This window comes from Dama dama, chromosome 19 (assembly GCF_033118175.1).
Source record: "Dama dama isolate Ldn47 chromosome 19, ASM3311817v1, whole genome shotgun sequence".
NCBI lineage: Eukaryota > Metazoa > Chordata > Mammalia > Artiodactyla > Cervidae > Dama > Dama dama.
This window is the reverse complement of record NC_083699.1, coordinates 14,217,732-14,237,942: the sequence shown is the minus strand read 5'-3', so window position 1 is coordinate 14,237,942 and position 20,211 is coordinate 14,217,732. Positions and strand designations below refer to the sequence as shown.

The following is a 20,211-nucleotide window of genomic DNA, read 5'->3' as shown; positions in this document are numbered from 1 at the left end:
TGTTTATTCACAGGAGTTAAAGCTTTAGTGTGTTGTTTAGAAGAGAAAATGCTTTTATTACTGAGACGAAAAAAAGAATATATACTAGTATGATATGTCACTTGTCAACATTAGCAAATATTGTTTTCATACACTAATGTGTAAGGGCCAAATCCTTCAATTAAATAAGCCACACAGCAGTACTCAAGTATTCATTTAATTCAAGTGTCATTTTTGGTATTCATTGTATACTAACTTTTGTTTATCTTGATGTTTATTTCCTAATGGTTTCCACAGCAAAAAGGAACAGTTAGCAATTCTTGAATCAAGAAATAGTTCTGGGGAATTCCCTGGCCATCCAGTGGCTAGGACTTGGCTGTTTCACTGCTGAGGGCCCAGGTTCAATTCCTAGTTGGAGAATTAAGATTCCTAAGCTGTGTGGTGTGATCCAAAAAAAAAAAAAATCTGAATCAGGGATATTAATAGCTTGAACATAAAGTTTTAAGAAGTAATAATATGTTCAGCTTTGAAGAAACAGACTCTCCGATATAGCAATAGTATGAGTGTAAATCAATAGACCTTTTAAAGGGGAGTTTAACAACATATCTTAAATTTTTAAAAGTATATGCCCTTTGATCCAAATATTGCATTTTTAGGATTTATACTAAGGAAATAAGCAATGTAAACATACAGAGATGTGTATATACCTGAGACATTCTTTTTTTGTTTCTTTCTCTTTTTTTTTAAATTTATTTTTATTAGTTGGAGGCTAATTGCTTTACAATATTGTAGTGGTTTTTGTCATACATTGACATGAATCAGCCATACCTTAGACACTCTTTAAGAGTGAATAATTTGAAATAAAATAAATGTCCATCAGGAAAGAGTTAATTAAGTTCTATCCATACTTTGCCACAAGTTATCTCTATGGAGGTAAGAAGATTGCAAGAGATCTTTTACTTTCTCTGTATTATTTGAATTGGTTTTTTGTAATGTTCTTAAAATTTCAAAGGAAAAAATAGCAGCCATAAAATGTTTATATTTTGACTTAAAAAATAAACAACACAAGATACTACGCCTTGAATAGAGCTGTCATCACAGCAAATGAACCCAACTACCTGACATTAAAAAAACAGATTTTTAGATATGAATACATTTCTTCATGGTTACTGTATTATTTTAAAATCAAAGCTTCTTATTTTAATAAATGCTCACTGTGATGTTAATTTTTGAGTCATTTTCACTCTTTAGGACTCTGCCTAGTATTTAATCTAATTTAATACTGTAATTTAATGATCCTTAGCATAATCTTTAATTGTAAAATATGTGTTAATACTATTTCATAAAACAAATAGTGTCTGTCATTAAAAGATTCACTGAATTGTAAATTACATGATTTTTATTGCTTTTGTATAGATATGCTTCTTTAGGAAAGGAAATGAATTATAATTACGATATTAAAGGGATCAAAACTTTATAGGGTTGTGATTATGGACATTTTCATTTTTCTTTTCCTACTTCCATCAAAAAATAAAAACCTGGGAAACAAATCAAAACAACCAAATGTTGACTTTTCAGGTTGTTTTTATACTTCATTTTTATATACCTATGTTTTATTATCGTTTTAGTTGTAAGATTTAGATATTTCCAAAGCATAAAATATTTTCTAAATGAAAATGAAATTATAGTAAATCCTACTTGAGAATACATCTTTATTCTGTATTTTTTAGACATTTTCTTCTTGTAGATGGTGGTGGTATCTATTTATATTCTTATGAAGGGCGCTTCCTTTCCTCTCCAAAATTTCCTGGAATGAGAACAGATATTCTAAATGCACAGACTGTCTCTCTGAGTAATGATACCATAGCAATAAAAGACAAAGCTGATGAAAAAAGTAAGTGCATTTTTATAATTTTCAATGAAACTTATTAAAATTTTCATCAATTGATTTTCATTTTCTCATCTATTAATATGTTGACTTTATATGGAAGAATGGTGAGCTTTCTAATCTGTCCTAATCATGAATTAAAGAACTAAAGTTGTCGTGTTCTTTCCAGTTGATGGAACAAATAAATATTGTCACAACATCAAAGCTTAGTGGTAAGAAGTAAATCTATATATTTAGTAGCTGTTGGTATAGTTTTAATTCAAGACTGTGAGTCCTAAAAATGTATGTTAATTTTTAAGTTTATTGAAAGTATTTCCTTTTTCTTCATTTAGTAACATAGTAAATATTGTGCTTCATTGTACTGTTTATTTTGGTTATATATATTCATGTATTTTTTATACTTACGTATTTTTAAACTAAAGTAGGAGAAGGTTACAAATAATTTTTGATTTTCATATAAAAATCTAGGCCACATTAGTGTTTATAAATAAATTTAAGTATGTCAGGTGTTTTGGAATGTCACAGTATGAATAAAACTATTTTTTTAAGGCAATGCTGTATCATAGCATGTATCCAACAAATATATTGAGTGCTTCCTAAGTGCCAAGTAGTCTTCTAGAAGTTGAGGATACAAAAGTACAAAAAAAAAAAAAAACAGGTAATCAAGCAAATATAGTCAACTAATGATACATGCTGTGAAGAAAATTAATGCAGGATAAGGGCATAGAGAGTTCTAGAGCTGGGGCAGGGCAGTGACTATAGGACAAGCAAATGCAAGGGTGGGAACAAGGCTTTAGGACTAGGTCACCGTGAACTAAGCAGAGTGTGATGGGAGAAGACACAGTTAGATAAGGAGCAGTCAGATCGTGTAGACTTGGCCATGGTAAAGACGCTGGCCTGAGAGAGTGAAGACAAGCACATTATCCTAAAATTTCTCCTGGGTGAATGAAGGGTGGGGAACGAGGAAGTTTTGAGTAGGTTACACAAACCCAGAGTTCTGTTTTTGTCATGATAAGTTTGAATACTTTCTAGACATCCAAGAGGGGTCGGAGAGGAAACAATGAAATAAAGGAATCCAGGGCTCAGAAGACAGTTGGAGATAAGATAGGAATTTGGGAGTCATTAATGTGTAGATGGTGCCATGGCACGATGAAGTCACCTAGAAAGTGAATATAGACAGAGAAGACCAGTGGCTGAGTGCATCGATATTTAGAGATGAGTAAGAGGAAAAAGAATTAATGAGGTAAGAGTGAGAGTGAGGCACCCTTAAAGCCTAGTGGTGAGATACAGAATAATTGTTTCTTCTCTGGTAATACATACTACTAAACATTATTCATTACTGTGACATGTTAAAAAACGGTATGACCTGGCTGTTAATTTCGTTAGTTCATGGAACATCTAATTTTGGAGCTAGGAAACTGTCCCACTTAAAAATTTTTAGTACTTTCAGATAGCATCACCTCTCATTCTGGTAGGAAAGATAATTCTCCTAAACAGAGCTATTATTCTCTCTCTTTACGCCTCAGGCTTTCTCTGAGAGGGGACATTTGGTAATTGTTTTGTTTTTAAAGGACTTCTTTCCTGTCTAAAAGAGAGGAAAGAGAATGAAATGAAATGAAATAAAGCAGAATCTAGACAGCAGACAGATTTAAGATGGGGGTGTAATTGTTAATAATTTGGAAGTTAGATTTTTGTCTTCAGTGAACTTAAATTTGAAAATCCCAGTGATCACTATGAAGTTTCTATACTTGCCTTATTCAACATCACATATTTTAGATGGAAGCTATAATAAGATATGTATATTTCCAACTGAATATACCTTATTCTGAATTTTCCTGTAGTTAATTCACATCTGAAACATATTTCATTATCATTTAAGCCACTGATAATTTGTAGAATTTTAGAGCCAAAAAGAATTATGAACATTTTCAGAGTTATGGATTTACATGCAAATAAATTATGTTTTCCTTACATAACTTTGTTGAATAAAATAATCATGTTATTCCATCCTGCCATAAACAGAAAATTTTAAAAACATAAACTAAAATTATTGTAGAACTGATAGAAAAGTGAGAAGAAAAGTAGTTTTCTTATGTTTAAAGAAACTAGTAATTACTGAAGGCTAGATAGAGATATACACTAACAATACAAAGCACAACTGAAGTACCTGGAATCTTTAACCTGGAGGAGTTTTCTTTCAAGGGGACCATTCATGGATGAAATGAGCGGTTCCTTCCTGACTTGGGAGTTCCTTTACAGGCAGGATTCTTTGAACCAAGCCTAGTAGTGCTCAATTAATGCATGTTAAGTGCATTTAATTATGATTAAGGAGTAGAGGTACATATGATTAAGGTAGATACTCCTTATCATTAAGCAGTAGGAGTATTGCTTTTGACTTGCTTCTCCTCCTCCACCTTGCATGGATTCACTATGATGTCATTGTGAGTGATTCTTTGAAACAAAAATCTGGGTAGAGGAAGGTGAACTGGAGTAATTTGGGAGTTACTTAAAGAGAATCACTAAAGCGCTGACAGTCTTCAAAGAGCAAAAAATAGTGGGCAATATCTCTGTCACTTATGACACTAGGAGAGGCCTTTGATGAAACAGAAGGGGCAGAGGCAGCTTTTGTTCCTGACTTCTTCAGTACACATCTCCAATAATTTTTACAACTTGGCCTACTCAGAATATCTGAGAAAGATGGGATTGGAAATAGAGAACTTTGAATTATCATTTTTTAGATAATGATTGATGTCATGAAAATAATCCAGGAAAGTATATAGCATGAATAGGTGACCTAAAACAAAACCTAGCAACAGGGACCACCAAAGAAGGAAGAACTAGCAAAAAGAGAATAAGGGATGGTCCAAAATAGGAAAGAATCAGGAGGAAACAGTGTTTTTTGGTAGCTCACATAGGAGTTTCAAGAAACAGGATGGTCAGGAGTATCCAGTGCTCCTGGGAGGTCAAGACTAAAAGCAGATTCTTGACTAAAAATAGACTCTTTGATTTGGCAGCATATGAGTCATTGATGATCCAGGCAAGAGCCTTTGCATCAGTGTAGTGAAGTTGAACATCAAGTTGCTTAGTGGTAAAGAATCTGCCTGCTAATGCAGGAGACACAGGAGACTCAGGTTCAGTACCTGAGTTGGGAAGATCCCCTGGAGGAGGAAATAGCAACCCACTCCAGTATTCTTGCCTGAAAAATCCTATGGACAGAGGAGTCTGGTGGGCTACAATCCATAGGATTGCAAAGAGTCAGGCAAGATTGAGCACACAAAAAGCCATTTCAGGGAATTGAAAGTCCAAACTCTATAATCATAAGCTTGGTCTTTCTGGTGACCCTATAGCTGTCCTGAAGCTATCTAGGGAATCACCCAGAGTCTCTCTATTAGCATAACAAAGACATTCCTGTGACTCAGTTGTGGAAGACCTGTGTCAGGAACCCAAGACAAAGACCACACAGATTATCACACAGTAGTGTACTGACCACAGGGAACTCATCACTACATAATTTCCAGGTAGTATAGTAGGCACTCAATATATTTTTTCTTTGTGAAATGATTGTCTGGGTTGTTATGTTGGTCTAAATCAGAGTTATGAAAATTATAAACTACATCCAGATTTGGACTTGCCATTTTTGATCCTGTGGTACATTGATTCCATGCCATTAATAATAATTCTAATTAGGGAATGTATATTTTAGGGAAGACTTGTTTGGTTCCACTGAGAAATATGACCTTATTACTAACTAGGAATTTGATGCTGCTGCTCTGCGGTGCTGATAGGTATGCTATGGTGCAAAGAGTTAAATAATTTCTCATTGGGATTGTGATAGCTCCATAGAAATTTGCCAGTAAAAATTCTAACAATATGGTAATTAATTATGGTAATATGCTAATTAATATGATAATATGGTAATTAATGCTTTACTTTTTTTTAAGTAATCTTCCTCTTTGAGGCATCAACTGGAAAACCAATGGGAGACGGGAAGTTTCTTTCTCATAAGGTGATGGATATTAGCTATTTTAAATGTAAATAGTTATTTACTTCTTTTCAAAATTAATGTTTTCAGACTTCCCTGGTAGTCCAGTGGTTAAGACTTTGCACGTCCATTGCAGGGAGCATGGATTTGATCCCTAATTGGCAAAGTTCCATGTGCTCCATGCTGAGGCCAGAAAACAAAAATTAAAAACAAAACACTAAGAGCAAAATTAATGTTTTCATTTTAAGGAGGAAAACATGGAGGTTAGTTTTATATTTAAAACCAGTGTGCATTCTATGCAGAGTATTTTGCCTAAAAATCTCCTAAAGACTAAGCACTATTAAATTCTGTAATGGAAAGCTATATATATGCAAATTAATTGAATGAACGAAATCTGACATATGTTTTTGTTCAAGCTCTTTACTCCTTTTTAAAAAATTATTATTTGTTTTATTTATTTTTGACTGCGCTCATTCTTCATTGCTGTGCACGGGCTTTCTCCAGTTAAGGCACATGGACTTCAGTAATTGCAGTGCATGGGCTCAGTAGTTGTGAGTTAGTTTCCCCACAGCGTGTGGAGTCTTAGTTTCTGGACCAGGGATCGAATTCACGTCCCCTGCATTGGCAGGTGGATTTTTAACCAGTGGACCACCAGAGAAGTCCCTCTTTACTGCTTTTCAATAGAATATCCTATCTTGATTAAACTTTTAGCACATATAATATCAGTAAATAAAAATGTGTTTATACATCAATACAGCTTACACTTTTCCCATTGACCTGTTCTAACCCTTTTTTTTTTTAGGTTTTAAGACTGTAGTTAAACTGAAAAAAAAAAAAATCTGAAACTGGAAAAAAAATTCCTGAATTGCGAGCTGTTTATTAGTTCTGACTTTTAGCTTTAGAACAAACAAATGGCACCCTTCCATTGAGTTATCCTCCAATAAGTGATATATTAGGGTTTAAAGATTTTTTTAACTTTATTGTCTAATGCTACTAGTGAAGTGTTACCCTATATTTTATTTTCTTCTTTTTGTAATTATTCGTTGAATAACAAATACATTCAGTGGTTCAGAAATGGAAAAGCAGTCAGTGAAAAACTACTCCTGCTGCACCTGTCGGTATAGTTCCTTTCCACCAAATAAGTAGCCATCATTATTAATCTCCTTTTATCCATCCAGAGGTTTTTAGTGCATACATGGACAAAATGGGTATGTGTTCCTTTCTCTTTCTTTTACAAAAAGATGACATATAAGTCTGTACTTTGCTTTTCTCAGGCAACATTCTATTTCTGGAAATTTTTCCATATCAATAGATAAAAGTACTTTTGCAGTCCTTCTTCCTGCCATAAGTATAACATTTTATGGATGTATCAAAATTTGTTTAACTTGTGCCCAAATGATAGACACAAATGGAAGTGTATTTCAACTTATAGAGTTTCAAAGATTACATTATTTTATGGTGTTCTAATTGGCATTTTCCCTTGTAAATTAAAAAAACCAGTAATTATACTTTAACTTTTGAATTATTTGTATATTAGCAGTTAAGTTATTTAGCAGGGACATTTTACCATTATAAGTAGGTAAATGATATTTAATTGATCTTTAAATAAACATATGTTCTTGTAAGTAAACAATTAAAATAATCTGATGTAAGCACTGAAACTAATCCAGAATTTTCATTCTTTATAAATTTTAGAATGAAGTTTTGGAAATTGCTCTGGATCAAAAGGGACTCACCAATGATAGAAAAATTGCTTTCATTGATAAAAATAGAGATCTCTATATCACTTCAGTGAAACGATTTGGGAAGGAAGAACAGATTGTCAAACTTGGTAAAATAATTGTAATACATTTATATTTTTTATTATTTTCAGTATTCTTAGATCTACTCTTTATATTATACTAAATAGCTTACTTGCTTGAATGAATCTGTGAATAATGCTTTGGTCTCCTAACATTTCTTAGCCATTTAATTCCATTTTGATAGCAAATCTTTAGCTGCTGCAACTCACTTGGTATTGAAAAAAAGACATGCAGATTGAAAATATAATGGTTCTGGGTAAAATGTTCAAATATTTCCATAAATTTTTATGTGAATTTTTGCACATGTTTTCACCATCAGAAAATACTCATACCTACCAGCAGTTAGTTGGGGTCTTATACATCAGCTGATTTTAAAGATGTTTTTAATACTTATATAATGGAACTAATACATTAACATTACATTAACATTCTTTTTAAAATAAGGAACAATGGTGCATACTTTGGCGTGGAGTGATACGTGCAATATCCTTTGTGGACTTCAAGATACTCGATTTACCGTCTGGTATTACCCCAATACGGTTTATGTGGACAGAGACATTTTGCCTAAAACATTATACGAAAGGGATGCAAGGTAACATTTTACTGTGTGGGATTGTTTATTGTCATCAGTAAAACTAACAGAGTGTTGTATTCTTACTTCTGATTTCATTCCTACAAAATAATCTTTTATGTTACTTGGTCAACTAAATAAATTGTTCAGCTGAAACTAATTTAATGAGATTTAAGTGATAGAATCAAGTTGAAAGTGTTGTATTGATGTAATACTATTTATTTATATGTTTCTTAAATGAATATAATTTTTTCTTATATGATTTTCAGGTTTACTGTTGTTTAATGGTAACTCAGGTAGTTTTTTCAATGTGGTTTAATTATTTTATTTTAGGCACTCAATATTTTTCTGTGATATACAATTTTATGGCAGCCTTTACTCTTTCCCATTTTATCATTGACCTTGAGACTCTCAGGAATGTATGTCTCTTGAGAATTGAATTTTAAAATTGATATTAAATATAGAAAAAATACATAAAGTTACTAAAAAGTTTTTTTTTTTTTAATTTTACATTCTTCAGAAAATCAAATGCATTTATATTCCTAAATTCTCTAAGAAATAACAGGGAGATCTCTTATTCTTGGCAAACTAGGAATACAAAGGCTTCTCAACGCCAAATGTTAGTTTGACTTTCAAATCTGAGTTCATTTTTAATATTCAAGCTCACGTTAGCAAAACCAGAGAGTCATCATATAAAAAAATTAACTAATAAAGAGAAGTTAGTCTCTTTACTTAAAGTTCACCTCCTGTTATTATGAGAAAATAATCTTGGAATCAACTTTTTAATGTTTGTACTTTCAAAAGCTGAAGCTAAGTGCTTTAATCATTTGTGTGATTTACCTTAATTCTTAGGAAAAAAGATCATTTCAAATGCTTTTAGGCATAGTTGTCAAATATGTAATAACTTTTGTCATGTTAAAATGTTTGTATATTTTGCTCTAAGTGTACATAGCAAGTTAGATTCCAATATTTATTTAAAGATATACATTCTCCCTGGAATTAACTTTCTTGGGATGCATTTTGGAGATTGTAGATTTCATATGTATGTTGGGGTCAACTCCCAAATTTAAATTGTATGAAATTTTTTGCTCAGAATATAAATTTCACTTTGCCTTTTTTCAACAGTGAATTTAGTAAAAACCCCCATATTGTGAGTTTTGTTGGAAATCAAGTAACTATAAGAAGAGCTGATGGCTCTCTGGTTCACATCAGCATATCACCATATCCTGCTATTCTCCACGAATATGTAAGCAGTTCAAAATGGGAAGACGCTGTAAGACTTTGTCGTTTTGTTAAGGTACTTTACATTTCAGATCCACAGTTGTATATATATTGTGTATTAGTTTATACAATATCTTTTCGCAAGATGAGAAATAATAAGAACTAAGGGTTGGAAAAATTGTAAACAAGATCATATATTTTTTTTAATAAGTGATGTCATGACTGATACAGAGAGATAAATGTTGCTGTGTGATTTATTCTCTGAAGAAGTGAGTAGTTTTTTCTTGCTGGTACATATAAAAACATTTCATGAAACTTTTTTTAAAAGTCACATTCCCAGGTTCTTTCCCCAAGGTCTAATTTATTAAATCTAGTGAGCCTGGGCATATTTTTAAGTTCCTCAGATGATTTGTATAGCTAAGGTTAAGAACCATTCAGTACTGTAGATCAGCATTTTCCAACCTAGTTGAATTAAGTATTTTCTGAGCATGTTTGACCACAGAACTCTTTTATTTTACATTATTTAATTCTCTTAGAATACACTTTTGTAAAAGGACTTTTAGGTGGTTTTCCTTACAATGGGTTATTGGTGACAGTCTGCTCTCACAGCATTGTCTGAAAACCTCACTTTTTCTCTGGTTCCCTGCAGTTGCATTCTTTGACATCTCATCAAAAAGACTAGAGGGCTTATAACTATGAGTTATCATTAATGTGTATCATAAGTTCAAAAGTAAACCTTGTTTAATTAGAAATGAACATTTCACAAAAAATTTATTCAAAACTTTCCCTATGTGTTATAACAGCATAGCTACAATGAAATTTCCACATCATTAATTTATTAAATTACTATTTTTTTTCAGTGCCAGGCTCAGCAATCTTTTATTTTACATTAAAATATAACCTTAAAATATAACCTTGTTATATTTTAATTCACTGTTTATTTTAAGGCAGTTCAGCCATGTAGTTGAAATAATTGTTCTCATGTTTCACTTTAGGAGCAAACCATGTGGGCTTGTCTAGCTGCTATGGCAGTTGCTAATCGAGATATGACTACTGCAGAAATAGCCTACGCAGCAATCGGTGAAGTAAATAGTGTTTACTTATGTTTCTGTGTTTGTGTGTGTATGTGTGTTTTTAACTGTAATTTGTTACTATATACTTCAAATATTTTTCTTTCATTTTTAGATTGATAAAGTTCAATATATCAATTCTATAAAAAATCTTCCATCTAAAGAATCAAAAATGGCCCACATATTAATGTTTAGTGGGAACATACAGGAGGCTGAAACTGTTCTTCTTCAGGCTGGCCTTGTTTATCAAGCAATTCAGATCAATATTAATCTCTACAACTGGGAAAGGTAATAAAACCATTTTTCATCAATTCCAAAACCTGACTGATCTTAATGTATTCTTCTATCTACCACTTAGTAAATTACATTTTCCATTGTACTTAAGAGTTTCCTGATACCATATAAAAATTTATTCACATTTATATTTGTGAGTCAGTTCAGTTGCTCAGTTGTATCCGACTATTTGCGACCCCATGGACTGCAGCATGCCAGGCTTCCCTGTCCATCACCAACTCCTGGAACTTGCTCAAACTCATGTCCATTGAGTCGGTGATAACATCCAACCATCTCATCCTCTGTCGTCCCCTTCTCCTCCCACCTTCAGTCTTTCCCAGCATTAGGGTCTTTCAAATGAGCCGGTTCTTCACATCAGGTCGCTGAAGTACTGGAGTTTCAGCTTCAGCATCAGTCTTGCCAATGAATATTCAGGACTGATCTCCTTTAGGATGGACTGGTTGGATCTCCGTGCAGTCCAAGGGACTCTCAAGAGTCTTCTCCAACACCACAGTTCAAAAGCATCAATTCTTTGGCTCTCAGCTTTCTTTATGGTTCAACTCTCACATTCATACATGACTACTGGAAAAACCATAGCTTTGACTAGACAGACCTTTGTCAGCAAAGTAATGTCTCTGCTTTTTAATATGCTATCTAGGTTGGTCATAACTTTTCTTCCAAGGAGCAAGTGTCTTTTAATTTCGTGGTTGCAGTTGCCATCTGCAGTGGTTTTGGAGCCCAGGAAAATACAGTCTGTCACTGTTTCCATTGTTTGCCCATCTGTTTGCCATGAAGTGATGGGACCAGATGCCATGATCTTAGTTTTCTAAATGTTGAGTTTTAAGCCAGCTTTTTCACTGTCCTCTTTTACTTTGATCAAGAGGCTCTTCAGTTCTTCCCTTTCTGCCATAAGGGTGGTATCATCTGCATATCTGAGGTTATTGATATTTCCCTTGGCAATCTTGATTCCAGCTTTTGCTTCATCCAGCCCAACATTTGCATGATGTACTCTGAATATAGGTTAAATAAGCAGGGTGATAATATACAGCTTTGATGTGCTCCTTTCCCAATTTGGAACCAGTCCATTGTTCCATGTCTGGTTCTGTTGCTTCTTGAACCAGAACTGTTCAAGAAATGTTGCTTCTTGACCTGCATACAGATTTCTCAGGAGGCAGGTCAGGTGGTCTGGTATTCCCATCTCTTGAAGAATTTTCCACAGTTTGTTGTGATCCACACAGTCAAAGGCTTTGGCATAGTCAATAAAGCAGAAGTAGATGTTTTTCTGGAACTCTCTTGTTTTTTCAGTGATCCAACAGATGTTGGCAATTTGATCTCTGGTTCCTCTGCCTTTTCTAAATCCAGCTTGAACACATTTGTGAGTAGCCTGCCATTAAAGATTTTTGCCATTTCTGACTCATGATTAATTAGATGTTATCTGTGAAGAAGAAAAGAGAGTCTAAGATGGCTCCAGAATTTCTGGTTTTAGTAGCTGGATAGATGGTGGTAAGATATTAGCAGGTTTGGAAGGGATGTTGAATTTGAAATATTTGTTTAGAGATATGCGATAATAGTTGATTATTAGACATGGAGCTCAGAAAAGATTTTAAATAGAGATGTAGATTAAGAGTCATAAGCAAGCGGATGGTAGTCAAAGCCAGAAGGATGGATGCAATTGCCTGGGGCTTGTGTGGAGTGAGAACACATCAACTCTATTTGCGGGATGGGTGAAAGAAGAGAAATCCACTGAAAGATTGGGATAAAGCAATTAGACAGGCAGAGAGAGGATCCAGGAAAGATTTGTTAAGCTAAGAAAGACAAATGAAAGGATTTATATCAAGGAGCCATCAGTAACCTTCCCTGCCAGCTTAGGAGTTGGGATAGGTTGCTTTCTGAGACTGAGTGGCAAGCTTCTCTTCTCTATGGCATATTATGTTTCTCTGTTCTTTTTCTTCAGGTATATATCTCTCAGTGAACAAGGTTGTAGTGCTTATATACACCTGAAGTTACTATGTTATAAAGTTGACATGTTGATTTTTTCAGGTTTGAAATGTCTTTCATCTTTGTCTCTCTCTCTATGCTTAAAAATAACCCACTAATTTTTTAATTACTAGCCCCTTATAATTCCCTTAGATTAGAATTTTTATAGATACTCTGTCTCTATCTTCCCCTTGAATAGGAATAATAAAAATGGCTAACAAAAGTAATAAACGATTTTGGTATGGACATACTAAGGTCTCTTTATTTAATTTGTACATTTATACAGGTCAGCCATTCTATTTCAATACTTTACTTACACAAATCTGTTGTCATTGTTTAGCTATACAAAGGACTGTGAAAACTATTTTAGGTTTTACAAACATGAATAGGCCTTTCTTCTTGAGCTCAGTTTAGTCATAATTCATAAATATTTAAGTAGTTTAGAAAGAGACAATATGAATAATATTTTTAAAACTACATTAAAGAACTGATGGAAAATTGTACATATCATTACTAAACTATGAGTTCCTTGAGAAATAGGGAAGAATAGTGTTTATAGCATATTCTCAGCTGATACTTTTGAGAAAATATTTATGTTGATAAATTTTAAGCATTACTATTTATACAGCATTCTGAACACCATACAATATAACAAATATTTTAAAAATCATCTTTATTTTAGAAAGCTTACAACCTATTTAAAAATTCCATTTTATTGTCATTAATAGTAGTGAAGCTTCTACTTATTGATGCTTATGATGTGTCAGAATTGTGTTCAGCACTTTTCATATATCATCTCACTTGGTTACCACAATATTATACAAATGAAGAAGTTGAGGATTATTTGGCAGATCTAGGATGTGAACCTGAGCCTTCCAATATCAAAGTGGACCTGAATTTTCTGTTATTATTGCAATAAAGTATATACTGCTGACACTACTACTTACATTGTTCTGTAGGATTGATGTTTGTCTCTTTTATTATATATCTTTGTAGATTTTTACATTTACAAAGATTTTAGATTATATACTTCTTGAATGATAAAAACATTTTATCATTTTATATTAGCTATGAACATAGCGGGTGCTTAATTTCATGCTCTTGATCTTTGTGCAGTACTCAATCATTTGCCATGCATTTCCTCTGCAAACACTAAATGTAGACACATACAGTGTGCAAATGTCAGAGCAGGTTGATGAAGCAGTTTGCCTCTGATGGTTTCTATTGATGTTCTATAATACAGCCCTCTGAACATTTCTCGTACCTCCTTGACCTAAGTGAATATTACATCTTTCCAAAGGACCCTCCTTGCCTACGTCTCAAATGGACTCAGTTTATTCTTTGCAACTCCACATTCATTAGGTCTGGATGTGAGTGATGGCTCAGTGGTAAAGAAACTACCTGCAATGCAGGAGACACAAGTTTGATCCCTGGATCGGGAAGATCCTCTGGAGGGGGGCATGGCAACCTACTCCAGTATTCTTGCCTGGAGAATCCCATGGACAGAGGAGCCTGGCGGGCTACAGTCCTTGAGGTTGGAAGGAGTTGGACATGACTGAAGCGACATAGCACACCTATGCAAACATCTTTACTTGTCTGGTAAAAATCTCTGATCCTTTGAGACATGTCATGTAACCATTCTTACTCTCTGCTGTTAATTTCACATCTTCCCTACTATCCCTATATCCTGCCCTCCATGCTGCTCCTTCCCCTGCTCTAGTTTTCAGCAAAGGACCCTGCTTTAAGATATTAGGTGTCAGGGAGAAGGGAAATAAGAGGGGCAGAGAGATGTAATGGGGAAAGAAAAACAAACCCTTGGTGCACCTCTGTTCCTCCTATCTACTCGGCATCTCCTTTCTGTTTTTTATCTAAACTGTAAACCAGTGGGTTGGTCAAATGCTGGTAGACCTCTCTGCCTGCCTGATAAGTTGATAGAGGTCAAGAAGCATTATTCAAGGCTTCTGATTACTATTTACACGCTTTTTGTTGTTGTTGTTCAGTCACCCAGTCATGCCTGACTCTTTGCGACCCCATGCATGCCAGGCCTCCCTGTCCCTCACCATCTCCTGGAGTTTGCCCAAGTTCATGTTCATTGCCTCGGTGATGCCATCCAGCTATCTCACCCTCTGACACCCTCTCCTCCTTCTGCCCTCAATGTTTCCCAGCATCAGGGACTTTTCCAATGAGTTGTCTGTTTGCATCAGGTCACCAAAATACTGGAGCTTCAGCTTCAGCATCAGTCCTTCCAAGTGAATATTCAGGGTTGATCTACCTTAAGATTGACTGGTTTGAGCTCCTTGCTGTCCGGGGGACTTTCAGGAGTCTTTTCCAGCACCACAGTTTGAAGGCATCAATTCTTTGGTGTTCTGCCTTCTTTACGGCCTAGCACTCACAACTGTACATGACCAGTGGGAAGACCATAGCCTCGACTATACAGACCTTTGTTGGCAGAGTAATGTCTCTGCTTTTCAACACTGTCTAGGTTTGTCATCGCTTTCCTGCCAAAAAGCAATCATCTTCTGATTTCATGGCTACAGTCACCATTTGCAGTGATTTTGGAGTCCAAGAAGAGGAAATCTGTCACTACTTCCACCTTTTCCCCTTCCATTTGCCTTGCAGTAATGGGGCCGGATGCTATTATCTTAGTTTTTTTTTTTAATATTTAGTCTTAAGCCAGCTCTTTCACTCTCCTCCTCAAGAGGCTCTTTAGTTCCTCTTCATTTTCTGCCATTAGAGGGGTATCATCCGTATATCTGAGGTTGTTGATGTTTCTCCCGCCTATCTTGATTCCGGCTTGTAACTCATCCAGCCCAGCGTTTCTCTTGATGTGCTCAGCATATAGGTTAAACAAACAGGGTGACGGCAGACAGCCCTGACGTACTCCTTTCTTGATCTTGAACCCATCCGTTGCTCCATACAGGGTTCTAACTGTTGCTTCTTGACCCACATACAGGTTTCTCAGGAGACAGATAAGATGGTCTGGTATTCCCTTCTCTCTAAGAGATTTCCACAGTTTGTCATGATCCACACAGTCAAAGGCTTTAGCATAGTTGATGAAACAGAGATAATGTTTTTCTGAAATTCCCTTGCTTTCTCTATGATCCAGCGAATATTGGCAATTTGATCTCTAGTTCCCCTTCCTTTTTTAAACCCAGCTTGGACATCTGGAAGTTCTTGGTTTGCATAATGCTGAAGCCTAGCATGCAAGACTTTAAGCATGACCTTACTAGCATGGGATGTGAGTGCAGTTGTCTGATGGTTAGCACATTCTTTGGTACTACCCTTCTTGGGAATTGGGGTGAGGATTGACCTCTTCCAGTCCTGTAGTCACTGCTGGGTCTTCCAGATTTGCTGACATAATGAATGCAAAACCTTGATTTACACACTTAAGACTCCCAAATATGTATCTCTCCTAGCCCTCTATCTTGCCCATGTTTGCTGTCAGAATCCAATTATCTGCCTGCCTATTCAGCATTCCCAATGGATGTCTCATAAGTTTGAGTTCAAATTTATATTTATTCCCTCATAAACTTGATCTTCCAAAGTAATCTGTCATCTTTTCAATCTATCCAAAGCTGGAAATCTAGGAGTTACTTTTGCAATTTTCCTTAGCCTGTAGCACTCATCCTCTTTACTACCAGCACCCTTGTCTAAGCTGATCCAAGTTTTTCTTGGTATAACATTATCTCTGCATCTACTTTGTCCTTTTCCTATCCATTGGTCACACTATAGTCACAGTGCTCTATTCACAGTGGAAATCTGATCATGTTACTCTTGACCCCTGACTCACTTAAATGAAACCCTTAGTTTCCCATCACTTTTAGCAAAATATCAAAGACTGGGTAAGAATGACTTCAAATAATCAGCAGAAGTAATTATAATTGCTACAAAACTGTCAAGAAACTTTATGTATTGTCTTCATTTCCAGATTCTAAAGCTATTGTTGAAATCAGTTAGAATATTTGTTCCTATTGCATATTCATTCGTTCAGCAGATATTTACTGAGTGTTTGCCATACTACGGATATTTAGATATTACATGGAAATCCATTTAAAACAACAAATACAGTCTTTTGGTAAAATGTATGGTCATTTTTAATGACTTGTTTGAAAAGGCTGCTGAATGGGACAAAGACAAATATAGTGGTTAAGACTGGGACCTTTGGAATAAGACCTGGGTTTGATTTCTGATTCTGCGCATATTAGTCTTGTGATCTTGGACAGGTTACTGAAGCTCCGTAAGCCTCAGTTTCCTTGTGTTTAAAATGATGATAATTACAAGAAACACATGTTTGTTGTCAGTGTTAAGTAAAATAGCATGTGAAACTCTCTTAACTTACTGCCGGATACATAGTAAGCCTTCAATAAAGGGTAGCTATTATTCATTCTTTAAATATTTATTGAGTGTCTCTAATGTGCCAGGTTTCAGGCACTGGGGATACAGCAATGAACAAAACTGATAAAGTCTGAGATGACAGTTTGATATTAAATGTTAGGACTAATATAAAAAGTAGGAATAAGAAATATAAATACTTGGATCCAGTATAGAAATCAACTTATAACAACATAGTCCAAAGAATGGCCTGCTTAGAGAGTAGAATAATTCCCATCTACAAAGATATTCCACAGTTTGTTGTGATCCACACAGTCAAAGACTTTGGCATAGTCAATAAAGCAGAAGTAGATGTTTTTCTGGAATTCTCTCGCTTTTTCGATGATTCAACAGATGTTGGCAATTTGATCTCTGGTTCCTCTGCTTTTTCTAAATCCAGCTTGAACATCTGGAACTTCACAGTTCACGTACTGTTGAAACCTGGCTTGGAGAATTTTGAGCATTACTTTGCTAGTGTGTGAGATGAATGCAATTGTGCCGTAGTTTGAGCATTCTTTGACATTGCTTTTCTTTTGGATTGGAATGAAAACTGACATTTTCCAGTCCTGTGGCCAATGCTGACATAATGACATAAAAAAAGCTTATTTTCCAAATTTGCTGGCATATTGAGTGCAATACTTTCACAGCATCATCTTTTAGGATTTGAAATAGCTCAACTAGAATTCAGTCACCTGTAGTAGCTTTGTTCGTAGTGATGCATCTTAAGGCCCACTTGACTTTGCATTCCAGGATGTCTGGCTCTAGGTGAGTGATCATTCCATTGTGATTATCTGGGTTGTGAAGATCTTTTTTATATAGTTCTTCTGTGTATTCTTGCCACCTCTTCTTAATATCTTCTGCTTCTGTTAGGTCCATACCATTTCTGTCCTTTATTGTGCCCATCTTTGCATGAAATTTTCCCTTGGTATCTCTAATTTTCTTGAAGAGATCTCTAGTCTTTCCCATTCTGTTGTTTTCCTCTATTTCTTTGCATTGATCACTGAGGAAGACTTTCTTGTCTCTCCTTGCTACTGTTTGGACCTCTGCATTCAAATGGGTATATCTTTCCTTTTCTCCCTTACCTTTTGCTTCTCTTCTTCTCACAGCTATTTTTAAGGCCTCCTCAGACAACCATTTTGCGTTTTTGCACTTCTTTTTCTTGGGGATGGTCTTGATCCCTGCCTTCTGTACAATGTCATGAACCTCCTGAGAAATCTATATGCAGGTCAGGAAGCAACAGTTAAAACTGGACATGGAATAATAGATTGGTTCCTAATCGGGAAAGGAGTACATCAAGGCTGTATATTGTCACCCTGCTTATTTAACTTATATGCAGAGTACATCATGAGAAATGCTGGGCTGGATGAAGCACAAGCTGGACTCAAGATTCCTGGGAGAAATATCAATAACCTCAGATAAGTAGATGACACCACACGTATGGCAGAAAGCGAAGAAGAACTAAAGAGCCTCTTGATGAAAGTGAAAGAGGAGAGTGAAAAAGTTGGCTTAAAACTCAACATTCAGAAAAGTAAGATCATGGCATCTGGTCTCATCACTTCATGCAAATAGATAGGGAAGCAATAGAAACAGTGAGAGACTTTATTTTCATGGGCTCCAAAATCACTGCAGATGGTGACTGTAGCCATGAAATTAAAGGACACTTGCTCCTTGGAAGAAAAGCCATGACCAACATAGACAGCATATTAAAAAGCAGAGACAAAAAAAATAAAAATTTAAATTAAAAAATAAAAAGCAGAGACATTGCCGACAAAGGTCCATCTAGTCAAAGGTATGGTTTTTCCAGTAGTCATGTATGAATGTGAGAGTTGGACTATAAACAAAGCTGAGCACTGAAGAATTGATAGCTTTGAACTGTGGTGTTGGATGAGACTCTTTAGAGTCCCTTGGACTAAAAGGAGATCCAACCAGTGCATCCTAAAGGAAATAAGTCCTGAATATTCATTGGAAGGACTGATGCTGAAGCTGAAACTCCAATATTTTGGCCACATGATGCAAAGAACTGACTCATTTGAAAAGACCTTGATGCTGGGAAAGATTGAAGGCGGGAGGAGAAAGGGACGACAGAGGATGAGATGGTTGGATGGCATCACTGAGTCAATGGACATGAGTTTGAGTAAACTCTGGGAGTTGGTGATGGACAGGGAAGCCTGGTGTGCTGCAGTCCATGGGGTTGCAAATAGTCGGACACGACTGAGCGACTGAACTGAACTGAACTAAACAAAGATATTCAAACACAGGATGAATGATAAAATTATGTGATTGACTAACAATAGACTTTTTGCTTGCCTGCCTATATGGATGGTGACTTTTTATAAAAGATCTTACTGTTTTCACTGCCATGGTGCAAGTTCAGTCCTTACAAGCAACACATGGTTGGGGGAAAAAGAAAGCTTATGTGGTTTTTTTTGGCCACATGTATTTCCCTCTTCCTCTGGAAGTGAGTAAATAATAGGTCTCATAAACTAGGACTTATAGGATTGGTATATATTATCAAATAGTAGTTTGAGTCTTTCTTGAAGAATTTGTGTGTTGCGTATATCCCAGGAAGTCTGGCTCATTTAAAAGGGCTTCCTAGTTGCCTCAGTAGTAAAGAATCTACCTGCAATGCAGGAGACATGGATTTGACCCCTAGGTCAGGAAGATCCCCTGGAGAAGGTAATGGCAACCCACTGCAGTATTCTTGCCTGGAGAATCCCATGGACAGAGGAGCCTAGTGGGCTGCAGTCCATGGGGTCACAAAAGAGTCAGACACGACCTAACGGCTAAGCAACAACAAGCCCACATTTGGTTTCTGTGTAGACTAGAGCTATACTGGAGGACAGATTTTTGTATGTGTTGGGGGGAAAGTGGGTGATTATTAAGCTGTCTAACAATTTGGATTTGTTGAGTTTTAATTACTTTTATCTTTTCAGTTCATGAGGGCCAGCAGGGACTGGGATACATACACAGGCATGAAGTTCAGGAGAGGTCCTGGACATTGAGGGAAAGTCCCTGAGGAAATTGTCAGCCCTTTGGAGTAGTTGCAGCCACAAATATGGCTAAGATTACCTACTAGA

General features: G+C 35.6%; 1 protein-coding gene across 5 annotated transcripts in view; it reads left to right on the top strand.

Annotated features, from left to right (window-relative positions):
• The window catches only part of IFT80 (intraflagellar transport 80), a 113,289-nt gene that overhangs the window by 81,192 nt on the left and 11,886 nt on the right, over positions 1-20,211 (top strand). For all 5 annotated transcript variants that reach the window (XM_061168238.1, XM_061168235.1, XM_061168236.1 and 2 more), the window contains 7 exons: positions 1,710-1,873; positions 5,809-5,873; positions 7,545-7,680; positions 8,096-8,243; positions 9,348-9,519; positions 10,439-10,528; positions 10,629-10,801. In XM_061168238.1, the coding sequence (XP_061024221.1) occupies positions 1,710-1,873; positions 5,809-5,873; positions 7,545-7,680; positions 8,096-8,243; positions 9,348-9,519; positions 10,439-10,528; positions 10,629-10,801 (948 nt within the window). The remainder of the gene's footprint in view (positions 1-1,709; positions 1,874-5,808; positions 5,874-7,544; positions 7,681-8,095; positions 8,244-9,347; positions 9,520-10,438; positions 10,529-10,628; positions 10,802-20,211) is intronic.